The sequence below is a fragment of the Rana temporaria genome, chromosome 3, assembly GCF_905171775.1.
Source record: "Rana temporaria chromosome 3, aRanTem1.1, whole genome shotgun sequence".
Lineage (NCBI taxonomy): Eukaryota > Metazoa > Chordata > Amphibia > Anura > Ranidae > Rana > Rana temporaria.
The window spans coordinates 387,365,454-387,382,068 of NC_053491.1; the positions used below are offsets into that span (position 1 = coordinate 387,365,454).

The 16,615-nt window shown below is 44.3% G+C and overlaps 1 protein-coding gene across 3 annotated transcripts in view; it reads right to left on the minus strand.

Annotated features, from left to right (window-relative positions):
• DENND5B (DENN domain containing 5B) overlaps positions 1-16,615 on the minus strand; it is a 160,031-nt gene that overhangs the window by 18,006 nt on the left and 125,410 nt on the right. For all 3 annotated transcript variants that reach the window (XM_040345751.1, XM_040345750.1, XM_040345749.1), the window contains 4 exons: positions 8,935-9,063; positions 7,238-7,359; positions 5,879-6,024; positions 812-930 (listed from right to left, as the gene is read on the minus strand). In XM_040345751.1, the coding sequence (XP_040201685.1) occupies positions 812-930; positions 5,879-6,024; positions 7,238-7,359; positions 8,935-9,063 (516 nt within the window). The remainder of the gene's footprint in view (positions 1-811; positions 931-5,878; positions 6,025-7,237; positions 7,360-8,934; positions 9,064-16,615) is intronic.

Below are 16,615 nucleotides of genomic sequence, written 5' to 3' on the forward strand. Positions count from 1 at the left end.
AGCAATCAGGTGACCAGAAACCGGGAGATCCAGGTCCCGAACCTTAGTACAAGACCCAGGGCTCCCACAAAAAGCCTGGTCTCTGTGCTGGGAGCAAGGACAAAAAGCCTAGTTCAGTGAGGTCGCATAAATGCATACTGTCGGCCGGAAAGGGGTTAAGGTAGCTACCAATGCTTGACCAACTGGCTAGCTCACAGAGCAAGTCTTAAGGGGCAAGGCAAGTGCTGAGGCAATGCCAATAGCTCTGAACCTGGGATAAGTTCTGCAGCTACCTTTTTACCAAAAAAAAATAAAAAATCTAAAAAAAAGTGCCATATGCAGAACCCAGTGACAGGACGTCTCTTCCAGGGTATCCCCACAAAGTCTAGCTCAGTATGGTCCAGACATGGCACTATATGAGCCAGGCTGAGGAAGGCCATGCTGGATAGATGCAAATTGGAAAGATCAGCTTTAGCAGTGATGTAGAAAAAGTCATGATTGAATAAAAAAAAAAATCTGATGCTAGCAAAATTAAGTTAGTATTTTCTCAGCCAAGTTCATTCTCCTAGAACACTAGCAAAAAAAACGGAGGCAAGCTGGTAGTGGAAGGGGTTATCCAGGGTTGGCTTATCTTTTTTGTTTGACCGTGTTCAATCCATCTGTAGGTGGCAGTATAACCTGAAGGTGAGACTTTCTGTACCTTTCAAGCACAAGAAATTATATGGAATTGTGTATTTCTTAAACACATTCCATGAGCACCTAGAGATAAGCAGGCAGCATCCTTTACCCCAACCCCATTGATGACAAATGATCAGATCAACGTATTGCTTACTTGTATGTATGTCCCGTTATCTCGTTTCTGACCATGACGCAGTCCACCAGCCACTTGGCCAAAAGTCCTGAGTTGTCATGTCCCAGCTGGACTGTTGTGAGCTTGCCAAGATTCTGACACTGAATGATACAGAAATTATTATTATTAATATGCAAATATGCTTAGATGCACATAAAAATACATTTGTAAGTGTAGTTTTAGATGAAATGTGCCAAGGCTCTGGCATATTTTTATTGCGGTCTGTATCCCCGCTGGGGAGATTCACACCTCCATTTGTCCTTGAGACAATGGAAATCAAGCAAGACATTATGTGGAGGCAAGGAAAAAAAAAAACTGTTACTAATTTGGTAGTATTTATTTTTTGTTAGGGCTATGATCACATTAAGGTCTAACACAGATCAGCCTCAGATCTTGTGATTTGCTACAAAGTTCTTCATCTTTCAGGGTCAGCACCAATTTCCTAGATGATGGCTCAGAGATGATACAGTCATGTAAGGCTGGGTTCACACTGCTGTGCAAATCACATGCGATGTCTGTGCGATGGAAAAATCAGCCATACAGATTGGTCTGAATGCGAATTCAGCAATACAAAGTCGTGCAGGACCCTTTTTTGGTCCACCCATGCGATCCGATTCCTGTCTAAATTGACAGTTTGCACTGCGATATACAAACGGATCCGGGGGTGTCATTAACTTTGTATTGACACTCCCAGCGGTTTGCGTAAGGCTGTGTGAACTGCCTGAGAGTTAGGTGCGATGCGGGAACCCGCAGTGGATTTGCAGTGAACCAAGTCTAAGTCCTGGTGTTTGTGCATTTCACATTGGGAATTGTTACAAAGTTATAATATTGCAGTCTGACCACTGGGGAGAGGAGACATTTCCTTATGATGAAAGGTGTTGATTAAATAATAATTAAAAAAAATTGAGATAGAGATAGATGTCACACACAAATATATATATATATATATATATATATATATATATATATATATATATATATATATATATATATATATATATATATATATATATATATATATATATGCGCAAGGAAAAGTATGTGAACCTCTTGTGATCTGATCCTCGTCACAACAAAAAGAAACACAATGGGCCAGATTCACAGTAGAAATACGTTGGCGTATCTACTGATACTCCGGCGTATTTTCAAATTTGCCGCGTTGTATCTTCAGTTTGAATTCTCAAACCAAGATACGACGGCTTCTGCCTTCGATCCCACAGGCGTACGGCTTCGGATCATAGGTGTAATACTTCGAGGCCCGCTGGGTGGAGTTTGCGTTGTTTTCCCGCGTTGAGTATGCTAATTAGCTGTTTACGGTGATCCACGAAGGTACGCGTGGTCGCATTCTCTTATGTCGTCGCTAGTCGGCTTTTCCCGGCGTAAAGTTACGGCTGCTATTTCGTAGCTTATATTTAGACTTGCCATGTTAAAGTATGGCCGTCATTCCCGCGTCGAATTTTACATTTTTTTTTGTTTTTGCGCAAGTCGTCCGTGAATAGGAAAGGACGCAACGCACGTCGCCGTTCAAAAGATTAAGTCGGTGCAACGTCATTTCGCGCAAAGCACGGCGGGAAATTTCAAAACGGAACATGCGCAGTACGTTCGGCGTGGGAACGCGCCTAATTTAAATGATACACGCCCCATTTGAATTAGGCGGGCTTGCGCCGGACGGATTTACGCTACGCCGCCGCAAGTTTACAGGCAAGTGCTTGCCCGTAAAACTTGCGGCGGTGTAACGTAAATGCGATACGTTACGCCGCCACAATTTTATGTGAATCTGGCCCAATGTGCTTAGGCCGATAACACAAACAAGTCTAATTTCTTGTATCTTTATTGAACACACTCATCAAACATTCATAGCATTGGAGGAAAAAGTAAGTGAATGTTAGCGCTAAAAGCTGGTTGAACCTCCTTTGGCAGCAATGATTTCAAGCAAGCACTTTCGGTATCTCTGGATCAGACCTGCACAATGTTCAGGAGGAATTTTTGACCATCCTCTTTACAAAACTGCTTCAGCTGACACATTTGGAGGAGGTCCGGTGTGAATGGCTCTCTTAAGGTTATTCCACAGAATCTCTATAGAATTAAGGTCTGGGCTTTGACTGGGCCACTACAAAATAAGGGTGCATTTTCTTTTTATGAATCCGCTCTGCGTGGATTTACTTTGATGCATAGGGTCATTGTCCTGCTGCATCACCCAACTTATACCAAGCTTCAGCTGGTGGACAGCCACCCTGACATCATCCTGTAGGATATTTTGGTAAACTCGAGAATTAACTTTCCCTTGGATGATGGCAAGTGGTTTAGGCCCCAAAGCAAGAATCAAGCCCAAATCATGAAGTTCCCTCCACCATTGGGATGATGCTTTGAGGTTGGTAAGCTAGGTCCATAGTGCTGAGTAATCTTTGTGAACAATTCAACTTTTGCTTGATCAGTCCAAGAAACAATTTCTCAGTAGTGTTGTGGTTTGCCAAGATTCTCTTTGGCAAACTTCAGGTGAGCAGCAATGTTTTTTTTTGAGAGTAGCAGCTTCATCTGGAGTTCTACCATGGACCGACTGCATTGTTCAAAGACTTTCATATGGTAGACTCGTGAACAGGGAAGTTTGCCAGTTCCATATGTCTTCAAGCCTTTAGCTGTTACTTGTGGGTTCTTCTGTATCTCATTGAGGATTCTGCATTGTGCCAGGGGAGTCATCTTAGCACAGTACCCACTTATAGGAATAAGCCATAGTACTAAACTGTCTCCATTGATAGAACATTTTCTAATAGATGCCTAAACACTTTGATATTGCTTTGTAACCCTTTCCAGCCTTATGTAGTTTAGCTACTTTTTATCGTATGTCTTCAGAGAGCTCCTTATTGCTAGGCATGGTTCACATCAGCTGAGGCTTCTTATCAACAGCAATCTTAAAATGTTTAAGTGTCTTTTATCAGATCAAAGCAGCTATAAACCAAACTTATTTCATTAATTGGACTCTAGGTGTGCAAACTATGGACTCCAATTACCGTATATACCGCAGCCTAACCCGGAAGCGGGAAGTGTTTCGTTCATTGCATTCATCTCGAGGCCTGACTGGCAATTCTCCCCGTGGAGGAGACGGTGAAGTGCAGGTTTACTTGCCTTAATATTTTATACTCAAGTACGTGCATTTTATGAGGGGATTGTTTAAGTGGTGGCTCCTTTGGTTTTAAATAAACGGAATTATGCCATGTGGGCTTGTTCTTGTTTGTTTATCTGAGTTGGAACTTTTAGCAATTTACCATCTCCCTGGTTGATGTCGAGTGCCTTATCTCATCTGGCATTGATTCCCTGCTTATGGTCTGATTTTTTACTTGCTCTGGTGAGTTCAAACCCCTAAGGGGAAGTGTGTTTTCACGCGGTGGACCAGGAATTTTCGGTGAAAGGTGCATGCTGTCTATTTCTATAGGATCACCCATGGACACTGTTTGATATTTTGCACTTTACTATCCATCCAAAACTGTTATTGTGGAGTTGGCCATTTAACCCTTACCAACATTAGCATTTGGGTATAGGACTGATAGAGCTGGACTGTTTTTTGTAATTTTATACCCATTTCTGATTTTTTATTTATTTTAAACAGCAGCTTATCCTTTATATATGTAATCATTTTAAGGGATTTTATATTCTATTTTTGTCAATTTTTTCTCCTTGTTAACCCTTCATTGGGTTGCTGGTTTTTGAACAGCAAACTACATTTTCCATTGGTGCCGAGTGGTGTATTGAAGGCCGTTTAGTATACTTTTTCATACTCGAGTATATGCCGACCTGAATATAAGCCGAGGACCTAATTTTACCACAAAAAAACCTGGCAAAAACTTGACTCGAGTATAAGCCGAGGGTGAGAATGCAGCAGCTACTGTAAGCGGAAAAGAGGGTCAACAATGCGCTCCTCCGTGTGCTGTTCCATGATAATAGGGATTAAGAGAGGAAAATGTTCTTGTAGTTCAAATAAGGAAAGCAGCCTAGTGTGACAACCATGGCTTATGCCATAGATACAGTGGAGTGAGTATTCATTGTAACCCTAGGGCAGGTGGTGTATCACTGGCAGGATTGCCAGATGAATAGGAAAAAAATACTTTAATACTACCAAAACCCTCCCCGATAATATTAGGCTGATTTTAGTGACTTTTTTTTACCAATTTCATCATTGACAGAATGACCCTGAAGCAAAAACTCTTGGTTTCACTCACTGATCTTCTTAGGTGAAATTTGCTTGGAGAAACAAAAACAAAAAAAAAAAAACACACTCATCAAAACACAGCATACAATTCCTCAAAATAGTGCCGCCTGACCTCACCGTGCCCATTGCAGAATCCGATCTGTGTACCCGAGTCCGTGCAGTGTTAAAAGCTTGCGCTCCTCCTTGTGCTGTTCCGTGATAGGCAGCACACTCGGTTTCCCAGCAAACACTGGGCCAGATTCAGGTACAATTGCGGCGGTGCAACGTAACCCGTTTACGTTACACCGCCGCAAGTTTTCAGTGTAAGTTCCTGATCCACAAAGCACTTACCTGTAAACTTGCGGCGGTGTATCGTAAACACGTCCGGCGCAAGCCCGCCCAATTCAAATGGGGCGTGTACCATTTAAATTAGGCTCGCTCCCGCGAGTGTAACTTTGCGACGGGAAAAAATTACTAGCGACGACGTAACGAACGCGAAAACCTTCGTGGATCGCCGTAAATCCTCATTCGCATACCCGACGCTGGAATATCCCACCAGCGGCGGCCGAAGTATTGCATCCTAAGATCCGACGGTGTAAGTCAATTACACCTGTCGGATCTTAGGGCTATCTATGCGGAACTGATTCTATGAATCAGCCGCATAGATAGGACAAGAGATACGACGGTGTATCAGGAGATACGCCGTCGTATCTATTCTGTGAATCTGGCCCACTGTGTTTAGTGTTCCGCCTATCACAGAGGAGAGGGCGTCCGTGATAGATGGAACACTGAACACATTTTTTTGTTAGGAATGGACTTAATTGTTATTGAATGGTCCACTTTAAAATCACATATGGAAGCCATACCTCAAAAGTCATCTCCAGCAGGTTTTTGGGTATCTGCATTACGCCCGTGTCTCCCAGCTCACCAGACACACAGATCCAAGGGTTGGATGTGATGATGGCGTTGCTCAGCTTCTTGATGGGAATAATCACAGCTCGGTACGGAATTACTAGGGAGCAGAGAATTGCAATGAGCATCATGACTGCACGTGTTGGAGAAACTGGGTCAGCAAAATCAGTTACTTCAGTGTCCAAATTACACAACCCATCTTCTCTCACAAGGAAGAGCAAAGATGACATGCAAACTGTATTAACCCCTTCAGAACCAAAAGGCATTGACATGTTCTGACAAAGTGTGGGAGGGTCACAATCGGACAGTATTTCTATGACTAATTTGCCCACTATAATCTTTAGCATGTTAATGGAATTCCAATAGTCAATTGTAGCCCAATTAAACCTGCGGCTTTCATAAAAAAAAAAAAAATCCTGACGATTCTGCCTTGTCTAAAGGGTGACAATGCTCTGTCCCCGTCTCCCAGTTATTATTCTTGCATGGTCACCATGTACTTGAGCAATTTCCTTCTGTGTGCACAGCGAGCACACAGAAGGAAATTGCTCAGTCATTACACGATTACCATGCTTTGCTTCTGATCATTAGTGTGGACCAAAGGGGTCAGCCAATCGCCTGATCTGAAAGCCAGCAAGCAATATGCACCTGTTAAAACTTAGGGATGGGCTCTTTTACTGCTGCTGCTTTATAAAAATTCATGTAAGGCTTCAGAAGCTTTTTGCTTGTTGCACCAGAAATATATTTTAGATCATTTCAACGTAAATTCAATTGTGCCTAACAGAAGAAATCTGTTGCTCTCCGCCTTGCCAGAAAGAGTCAAATACTGCACCATTTATTAAAACACGGCCAGGGCCCCCTCTGATTACTACCAGTTCAGAGATGCTTCCTTTTCTGATTGCAGGCTGTAAGTGCCCTATAACAGCCTCACATTGATGTGTCCGAGACACTTTCAGCATCAGTCACGCAGAAAATCTATACATTCCCTTTAGTGTACAAATCAATCCTAAATACTTAGAAATGGAATGACGAGGAGAACAACCTAGGTGACCTAATGGCTTCCGCTGGTCAAATCTATTCATGAATCATCTAAAAAAAATAATAAAGCACAAGCGTGTCTCATCGGCCATGAATTAAAATTCCCACAACCCCCTGCACTAATGAACACACTGTCTAGGGATCAGGTTAGGTTGGCGGCTGGGAAAGTTAGCATGTCTATTTCTATATTGAAATAAGTCTGAAGGTCAGCGAATAGACATTTCAAGGTGGACTGCAAAGAGTGACAGCCAATGGAGAGGTAATCTCAAAGGACATACTGATGGTGGTGAAGACACCGGTGAAGCAGAAATAGTCCACGGCGTTCAGCGATAGCAAGTGATACAGGAACTGCTCCTTCTCCTCTTCGCAACGTAGGAAGGCATAGCGCTTGTACAGCTTCCTGTAAAATGTATCAATTGGTTAATGCGGAAGTTTTTATGTTCGGTGAAAGTTCACATGTCAAGTATGTATTTATAACCCCTCCCCCACAGAACTCTATAGTACTTTGCCTGATAATATCTTCATCTACATTTCAACCTAGAAGGAGGACACCATTTTCGCTCAGGCATCATCCAGGGTCACCATCTACTTCCTGCACAGAGATGCCAACACAGAGATGACATAGTCATGTAAATCCTGGCACGTGTGCAGTTCTCGGCTCTGTTCACAAATGTCCAACACTGGTCAGCCCCTGTTGCAGTCTATTACCTTGTGACTTGATACAAAGTTACAAAGTATCGTCTGATCACTAGGAGAGAAGAGACTGAGGACATAAGCTCAGTTTAGGCAAAGGTAACTGGAGAGCTCAATGGCCGCTTTAACAAAAGATGAAGCTTATTTCTTGATAAAATTATACTGTGGCTGTATATTGTCACAGGTCACAAATTTATTCATGTACATGTGTAAAACTCTCACTTTAACACTCATATTGGGGGGAAAAATGGAAAATTAAATAGTCAGTACATACAAAAGTGACAGTCTAGCACTGCAAAGTCATTTATTCTTGATAGATTACAGAAGAGTTAGAACCACTAACAGGTTTTACTGTTCTGTGATCCTACTGGGGAGATTGGTCCTCAAGCTAGGAAGTGAGGGGAAAACAGAAAGGGAACAAAAGTCTCCTAGAAACATTGGAAATCTCCCCTTTTATTTTGAGTCAGTAATTTTTTTCCAACCAGCTCCCCGCTGTCATATTGCATTTATGACAGTGGGGAGACTTTCCTGCCTTCAGTATACAATCATCAGCACTGTAGGCTGAGGGTGCTGATCAAGCAGTAAGAATTTGACAGAGCAGCAGTACAGAACTTAATCAGTAGATCGAATTCTGTACAACCACCCTACCTATACATGGATCAAAATTCAGCCACTCCCTGCTGAACCGGCAAAAGTTTGATCCATGTATGGCCAGCTTAAGAATTTTCCTAAGAATTTTCGCTTGAAATGCTATCAGTCTATGGCCAGCTTTAGTCCATTCTCACCATAACATGCAAGGTTACACAGTCTCTCTGATTTACAGTAAACTGAAAGTTGAACTGGTATTTAGACTGTCCGATCACCCTTGACCAAGTTTTTGTACTGGTCACGATATTCCTCCAATTAGAACATTTTGCTCCATCAGTAGAATGATTTGTTCCAGTCTCTTGGCTGATCATCACTTTTCCAAGTGTTTATTCCTGTAATGATAGCAATTTTCCGGCTCGGTGAAAGATTACCGGGGCCAGTTTTACTGTCAGCACTACGAAACAGTCACTATTGATCTCTCATCAGATTAATGCTGATGCTCAAACTTGTGTCACATCCGATGAAAACGTGCCTAGTGTATTCCCAACATTAATGGACAGAACACTTATAGTATAGTGACCGAGTGCTATAATTATCGGAATCTGAAAAATGTCAGGATTTATGTAGTTTCTGTAGGCAGGACCCCCCTTCTAAACCATGTACTGAGCCTATCCTCCATGACAGTGACACTCACTTAGTAAGCGGCTGATTGGTCAGAAGCTGTTTGAGGTGCTGAGACAGCAGCTTCTTCTCCAGGGATAGCCGGATCCAGCCTCGAGCTCGTCCAACATCGGTCTTGATTACACGCAAGTTCTGGATATGTCTGGAAAAGGATAGCAAAAAATATTTTACCAGCATTAGTAGAAAATGTATCAAGAGCTGTATAAAGAATACACTCTAATGAAATTTATTGCACACAAAACACAATATACTACCCAATTTTTGGGTAAAATGTAAAAGATGAGGTTACGCCGAGTAAATAGATACCCAACATGTCACACTTTAAAACTGCTTATGCCTGTGGATTAGCACCAAACTATGGTACCTAAAATTCTCCATAGGCGATGCTTTAATTTTTTTTTTTTTTTTTACAGATTAACAGTTAGAGAAGGTTTGGCACTAGAATTATTGCTCTTGCTCTGACATTAACGGTGATACCTCACATGTGTGGTACAATCTCCGTTTACATATGCGTGTGGGACTTAGGTTTGCATTTGCGCACAAGCATGAATTTTAACAAAACTATTTTTTTCACACGGTTCTTAATTTTTTAAACTTTATTGTTATCTCAAGTGATGAACAACATGCCTTGTGACAGCATGGGTCGTAACAGGTCCTCTTTATGGAGAGATCTGGGGTCGGTTAGACCCCAAATCTCTCCTATGCAGCTGATCAGTCTGATTGGCTGCTTTTCTTGGCTGCCAAATGCCAGGTAAACAAAGAGCAGAGACCTGAACTAACTAAATCCTCGCTGCTCCCAGTTTTTGGGGTCACAGAGTGAGAGAAACGTTAGTTCCCCTCTATCCTTGTTGTGCAGTTGTCACCACTGGCCACAGCGCTCTTGGGGGTGGGAGGGAGGAGGACCCCTGCAGAAACACCCGCTGAAAATTCTGTTACTAGGATGATGCCTGTAGCTACAGGCATTAACCAGTGATAACCACAGCAGGCCCAGGACATCATATGTCATCCTATTGTCGGCAAGTGGTTACTCTAATGTTCCATATCAGTATTGCATACAGCCAACAGTCTTTTTGCAGCAATTTCGTGTTTACATAAACTTTAGCATCAGATGCACATTATTCCTTTTTTCCTGAAAGTGACAACAGAGGCCTGTGCAATGTGCGCCAGCATGGCTGCTTGTAGTCTTCATTGGGAAAGCGGGTGACAATGCAGGAGCACATTTGGGAAACAGGGACAGAGTGTTGTCACCCTATAGCAGGAAGTCCCTGAACAAAAACGCTCACGATGGGATCACAGGCATTAGTTTAATGAAATTTGCAGCTTTAGAAATATTGAAAATGCCTTTTGAAATTACTTTAAAACGTGTGAAAAATTTAGTAATTGGGTTTACGTATAGATGGAGTCCAGGAATGATTCCAAAAGGTATTAAAAGGTATTACTGAGGTTACATTGATCTGGATTCACAGCTTCTAATGGTATAGTAAAAGACAGTGAAGGATTGAGTAAAGAATCCAAAATAAAGAAATAGGTTAAAAAAGTACAGCCAAAGCTTGTTTGGTTGTACTTTTTCTGTGGATCACAGGAGTGCAGTTCGTTCTGCACTCCTGTTTTTCAGCAGACTGCAGGCTAGACAGCAGGCTGACATCACAGAGCAAGTCCAGGCTCAGGAAAAATTGCGAAACATATGAAGGGTAACCGCCCACATGCCTGGACCAGCATCCGTCTCAGGCTCTCAGCGAGCGGACAAAAGCCTTGAGCTGGCCACTTCCACCCCTTTCACAGCTCAGCGCTCCATTGAGTGCAGGGGGCAGAGTAGAGAGCTGACTGACCATCACCAGTTCCAGCTAATGCATTTGGGTGGCAAAAATATGAATGCAATCTGTTTACTAGGGGGTGAACCTCTGGGGGAATCTAGGATGGAAAAGGACCTCGGGGTCCTAGCAGATATTAGCAGCTTGCCATTGCTGAGCCCAACAAAGCAAAAAGAATATTGGCATGCATTAAAAAGGAGAATAACTCCAGGGGTAAAGCGATAATTCTCCCACTCTACAAGACTCTGATCAGGCTGCACCTAGAGTATGCTGTCCAGTTCTGGGCACCAGTCCTCAGAAAGGATGTACTGGAAATGGAGCGAGTACAAAGAAGAGCAACAAAGCTAATAAAGGGTCTGGAGGATATTAGTTATGAAGAAAGGTTGCGAGCACTGAACTTATTCTCTCTGGAGAAGAGACGCTTTGAGAATTCCATACTGGTGACCCTACAATAGGGATAAAACTTTTTTGCGGAAGGGAGTTTAACAAGACACGTAGCCACTCATTAAAATTAGAAAAAAAGAGGTTTCTTTGCTGTAAGAGTAGCAAGGATGTGAAATTCCCTTTCACAGGCGGTGGAGCATCTATGGTTCCAAAAGACTATTAGATTAGCACCTGAACGACCGCAACATACAGGGATATACAATGTAATACTGACCTATAATCACACACATAGGTTGGACTTGTATCTTTTTTCAACATCACCAACTATGCAACTACGGCTGTCCCCTCATGTGACTATCTTTGGATGTACATGTCTTACTTTTATCAATAAAGACAACTTTCTCAAGTTTATCCGGAGTGCGGCTGTTCATCGATTTCCATGTTTTCCAACTATGCAACTATGTATTGGGAGGATCAACAGAGTGATCGCACGATCCCATGCGAGTCATTGGCTCTGAATGCAGGCAGTCTGCATTCAGGGCCAATCACTTGCATTTGATTGCTGCTTGAATGATTACCTGCCAGAGACGGCAGCCTCCAATTGCCATCAATAGGACTGCCTACTCGCAGCTGATCATGGGAACCCCTGCCAGTTTCCTCGCAGCCGATTGCAGACAGGGTGTATTCATTTCAAACTATGTTATGGGAGGACTTGAAAAACAAAAACTGTTGCACTAATGATAGTGACAGATGTTATATTTGCTCCATTACACAAAAGATTCCATATCTTGTGTTATGGAGCAAAGATAACATCTGTCACTATCATTATGGGTGCATTATGGGAGCCAAGTAAAGTGCAACCTGTTGGCTGTCCATGAACATGATGAAAATACTGTATTCATATACAATATTTCATATTACCCAAATAAACAATTTAAATGGCATTCAATTGTATCTCCTCCCCAACAACTTTACATGTCACACACTCACATCTTAATGGTCCCTTCTGTGGGTTTCTATTTAGAATTTAGTTGTGCATCCCAGTTTTCTTCTTTCCAAATAAACTACAAAATAGGGGGCGTGGCCAGGCAGCGTATGTAGCCGGACGCAGCTGAAGTGAGCTCCGCCGAGAATCCTGGATAAACTCCTGGGGAAGTCACCGCACATCGACCCAAGGCACACGGTTGTGCCCCTCACGTTACCTGGATCACACCCATACCTTTTCCGGCGCTCCGGTCCCACGATGTCGTCCAGCAAGAAGCAGCTGGTGAACAGATCCGCAGAGCACATGTCCCAACATGGCGCGTACACAGCCCGCACGGCCAAGGAGAAGCACCGCGAGGCGGCGGAGAAGTTGTTCTCCAAACCACCACCGAAAGATCAGGTGGCCTCCTCCAGCTCTCCAGAGGACTCGCCGGGTGGAGGATCCGAAGCGGACGATACAGTGCCCTTGGAGGACTCGGTACAGGCCGGCTTGATATGGGACACAGTGAGTACTCCTAACCCGGAATCCACTAGGCCCCAAACCCCAGTGAGCCCTGCTACAGAGGGAGAGCCCACCCTGAGGGACATATTTGCCGCTGTAACATCCTGCAATATGTCTATCACGGCCCTTACCACGGAAATCAAGGGGATGAAGTCTGAGATCTCCTTTCTCAGACAGGACGCTCAGAAGCTGAGGGAGAGGGCCTCCGCTCTGGAGGAGAGGGTGAGCACCATTGAGGATGACTTGGGGCCTATGCAGAGGGATCTCTCCTATAACAACCATATCATTGATCAGCATTCCTCTCGTTTAGAAGAATTAGAGAACAGGATGAGGAGAAATAATGTGAGGGCTATAGGCCTCCCTGAAAAGCTGGAAGGGAAGAACCCTGTGGAATTCATTGAGAAATGGCTGATCGCTGCGTTCGGGAGGGAAGCATTCTCCCCCATGTTCTCCGTTGAACGGGCTCACAGGGTGCCGTCCAGACCATTGCAGCCCGGTGCTCCACCTAGACCCTTTCTGTTTAAGCTCCTGCACTATCGGGACAGAGATGCCATTTTATATAATGCTAGAATTAATCCGGCTGCCCTAAAAATGGACAATACCAAAGTGTCCTTGTTCCCGGATTTCTCAGCTGAATTGCAGAAAAAGAGGGGCAAGTTTATGGATGTTAAACGTCGTTTGAGAGGCCTTGAATTGAAATATGCTATGCTGTACCCGGCCAAACTGCGAGTGGAGGTGTTTGGCACTGTGCAATTTTTTGAGTCCCTTAATGCTGCTGCACAATGGCTAGACCGAGAGGAACAGTCGATCAGGGAGGCTAGGGGTAGACGCCCCGCAGACTGAAGAGGAGAACTATTCTTACAAGACGAACCCGTGTTATACTTTCCACGTTACTCGTCGCAAGGCGGTTACTGTTCACTTTGGTTGCTGTGGGCTAGAAGTTGGCTGTTGAGAAGTTCTAAGACGCTATAAAGTGCACTTCCACTGTTGCCCCCTGGAGGGCTTTGTTAGGCCCTACCTAGATCCGTTGGCTGAAGTCATCCGGGCCCTGTTGGCCGAAATGCATTTGACCCAATTGAAAGTAGATTCTACCACGGCAGCCCCCATGGATGCCCCCTTATGTATCCAAGTTAACTTTTTGTGCTATCTGATCCTGGTCCATATGACTACTGTTCTACTATGCCCAAACCGTGATGTGTGCCTGCCTAGTTCTCCCAATATCTCGAGCCCCCCGGACATACTTCTTGCCCTTTGGTTTGCCAATTGCCTTTGCTTGTATCATAATTGTCGCTTATACATGTTACTATGTTATGATCCTGCTAATATGTTGTATGGTATGCAATGTCAAGGGTAATGAGATGCTTATCTTGGAATGTTCGTGGCCTAGGTGCCCCGGTTAAACGCCTGGAGGTGATGCGTACCATCAAGAGGTTGGGCGCGGAAGTGATCTGTTTACAGGAGACTCATCTCCCAGCGGGGTCCACACTAAAATTAGCACCAAGGCAGTTTTGCCATCAGTACCACTCCACCCATACCGTGTACTCACGCGGAGTGAGCATAATGATTAGGCAAGGCACACAATACACGTATATTGATGCCAAGATTGACCCCGAGGGTAGATACGTCTTCCTATATTGCTCCCTTTATGGGATGAAGTGCGTGTTGGCGGGGGTGTATATCCCGCCACCGTTCTCATCCTACGTTATAAAACTGCTGGTTGAATTTATATCCTGTCTCCCTGGTATTCCTGTGCTGGTCCTCGGGGACTTTAATAATCTCCTAGATTTTGAGAAGGATAGGCGAGGGTGTACAGGGGGGGGGGATGTACATGGGAGGAGGGGACCTACCCCTTTCGCTCGGTTGGTCACTGAACTGGGATTAACAGATGTATGGAGAATGCACAACCCTGATGCAAAGGTATTCTCCTGCCAGTCAGCCTCGGCGGGGGGGCTATCCAGAATTGACCTGGGCCTGGGGAATGGCCCGATGTTGCCCATGGTCAAGTCATCCCACTATCACCCGAGACACACTTCCGATCACTCTCCGTTCACGGTGGATTTAGGCCTGGGGTTGGAAAGGGGGAATAGCCTATGGAAGCTCAACCCGTTCTGGCTGTCTCTTATGTCAGAATCTGACCCACTCCCATTACTACTAACTAACTTTTTTAAGGATAACATAGGCTCCACTACTCTACAAGTTGTGTGGGACTCTGCTAAGGCATATATGCGGGGCCAGCTTATCAGAGCCATTAATGAGATTAAGTCTAATACTAAGGAATGGGAGACTCGAGTCTTGGCAGATGCCCAACGCTCGGAAGCAGACTATATAGCGGACCCCTCTGATAATAACAGGAGGAGCTGGCTAGCAGCACAGACCATGCTCAAGAACCTCTCACTGCAGCTCGCCGAAAATAAAAGTTTTTTTCTGCAGCAGAGACATTTTGAGGAAGGGGAAAACACTGGCCACTTGCTGGCGATTTTGGCTAAGTCACAGCAACCGCCTTCACAGATAATTGAGGTTAGAAATACCAGGGGGGAGGCGTGCCACTCCACACAATCCATCATTGAATGCTTTAAAAGCTTTTTTCAGGATGTTTATACATCGAAGGTTAGCCCCACTGTAGCCCAGATACACGCATTTCTGGATAAATACCAGATGCCGTGTCTCCCAACTGCGGAGATGGCCTTGCTTAACGCCCCTCTTACCAGGGAAGAGCTGCTGGAAGCATTGGCACTAGCACACAAAGGGAAGGCACCTGGGGCTGACGGGCTTCCGTCTGAAATCTACAGTAAGTACTCGGAACAACTCATTCCAATTTTACTGAAGGTCTACAACACTGCTCTTGAAACTGGACGGCTCCCACCCTCCATGGATGAGGCTCTTATAGTGGTCCTGCTGAAGCCGGGGAAGGACCCTCTTTCCCCGGACTCATATAGGCCAATATCCCTATTGACATTTGACGTGAAACTATTGGCTAGGGTGTTAGCTACTAGGTTATCTAAGTGTATCCACCTAGTGGTGCATAGGGATCAATCTGGATTCATCCCTACTAGATCAACCGCACAGAACTTACGCAGGCTGTTCCTTAACTTACAAATACCAGTGGATAACCCGGGTAATAGGGCCATCTTCTCCCTAGACGCCGCCAAGGCATTTGACAGTGTGGAGTGGCCATACTTATGGGAAGTGCTAGATAGATTTGGTGTGGGTCCTTCCTTCCTGAAATAAACTACAAAATATTCACCAGCACCCGTCCTAATGTAATTATTTGCAGGTTTTGATGTAGGGGGCCAGGGGACCATTTCAAGTTAATTGGAGGCTCTGCCGCGCAAGACTGAAATTGCCAATTAAGGAATTAACATTTTGAATTAAGGGATTCAAGTGCTGGCTGCTACAGTCTATAAGCCTCCATCAACCACACAAATAGCCTAAAGACTTAGAACTACTTTATGAGGGAAAACACACAAAAACTCTGCAGTGAGAAAAAACACATTAGGCCGCAGTTATACAGTTTATGGCAATACAGACGTTGTGTTTTTTATCTTTTGCCCTAAAACCTCTTTCCATTCCTGCTAACAATTTTTGACTGAAGTGCATGCGCAGTGTACAAGGAGGGGGAGCCGAGTAGCAGGGCGATGAGTTACGTCACCCATGGTCAACCAATGGCTGAAGACCAAAAACTCTGCATCGGAAGTCGACTGGGAGAAGATGGCAGTCGTGACAATGAGATGTAAGCATGAACTTTGCATGGTCTGAACATAGCTGTACATAGCTTCCTGAAGCCATCACTGCACCCTACCTCAGGAATTCTTTAGAGCCCTCAGACCTGATGAAAGCAGTGGGTCGGCTTTTGAAAAGATTTATGCAAATAACAAAATTCCTTGATGGATGAATGTCAGTCTGGGGGAGAACCCTGCTCTTGGAAATGCACACGTGTGGCTGAGCCTCCATGAATGAAAGAATTGAAATTCAATACAGAAAAAGAATGGGCCAAGGACAGTCAGGCTGGGGAG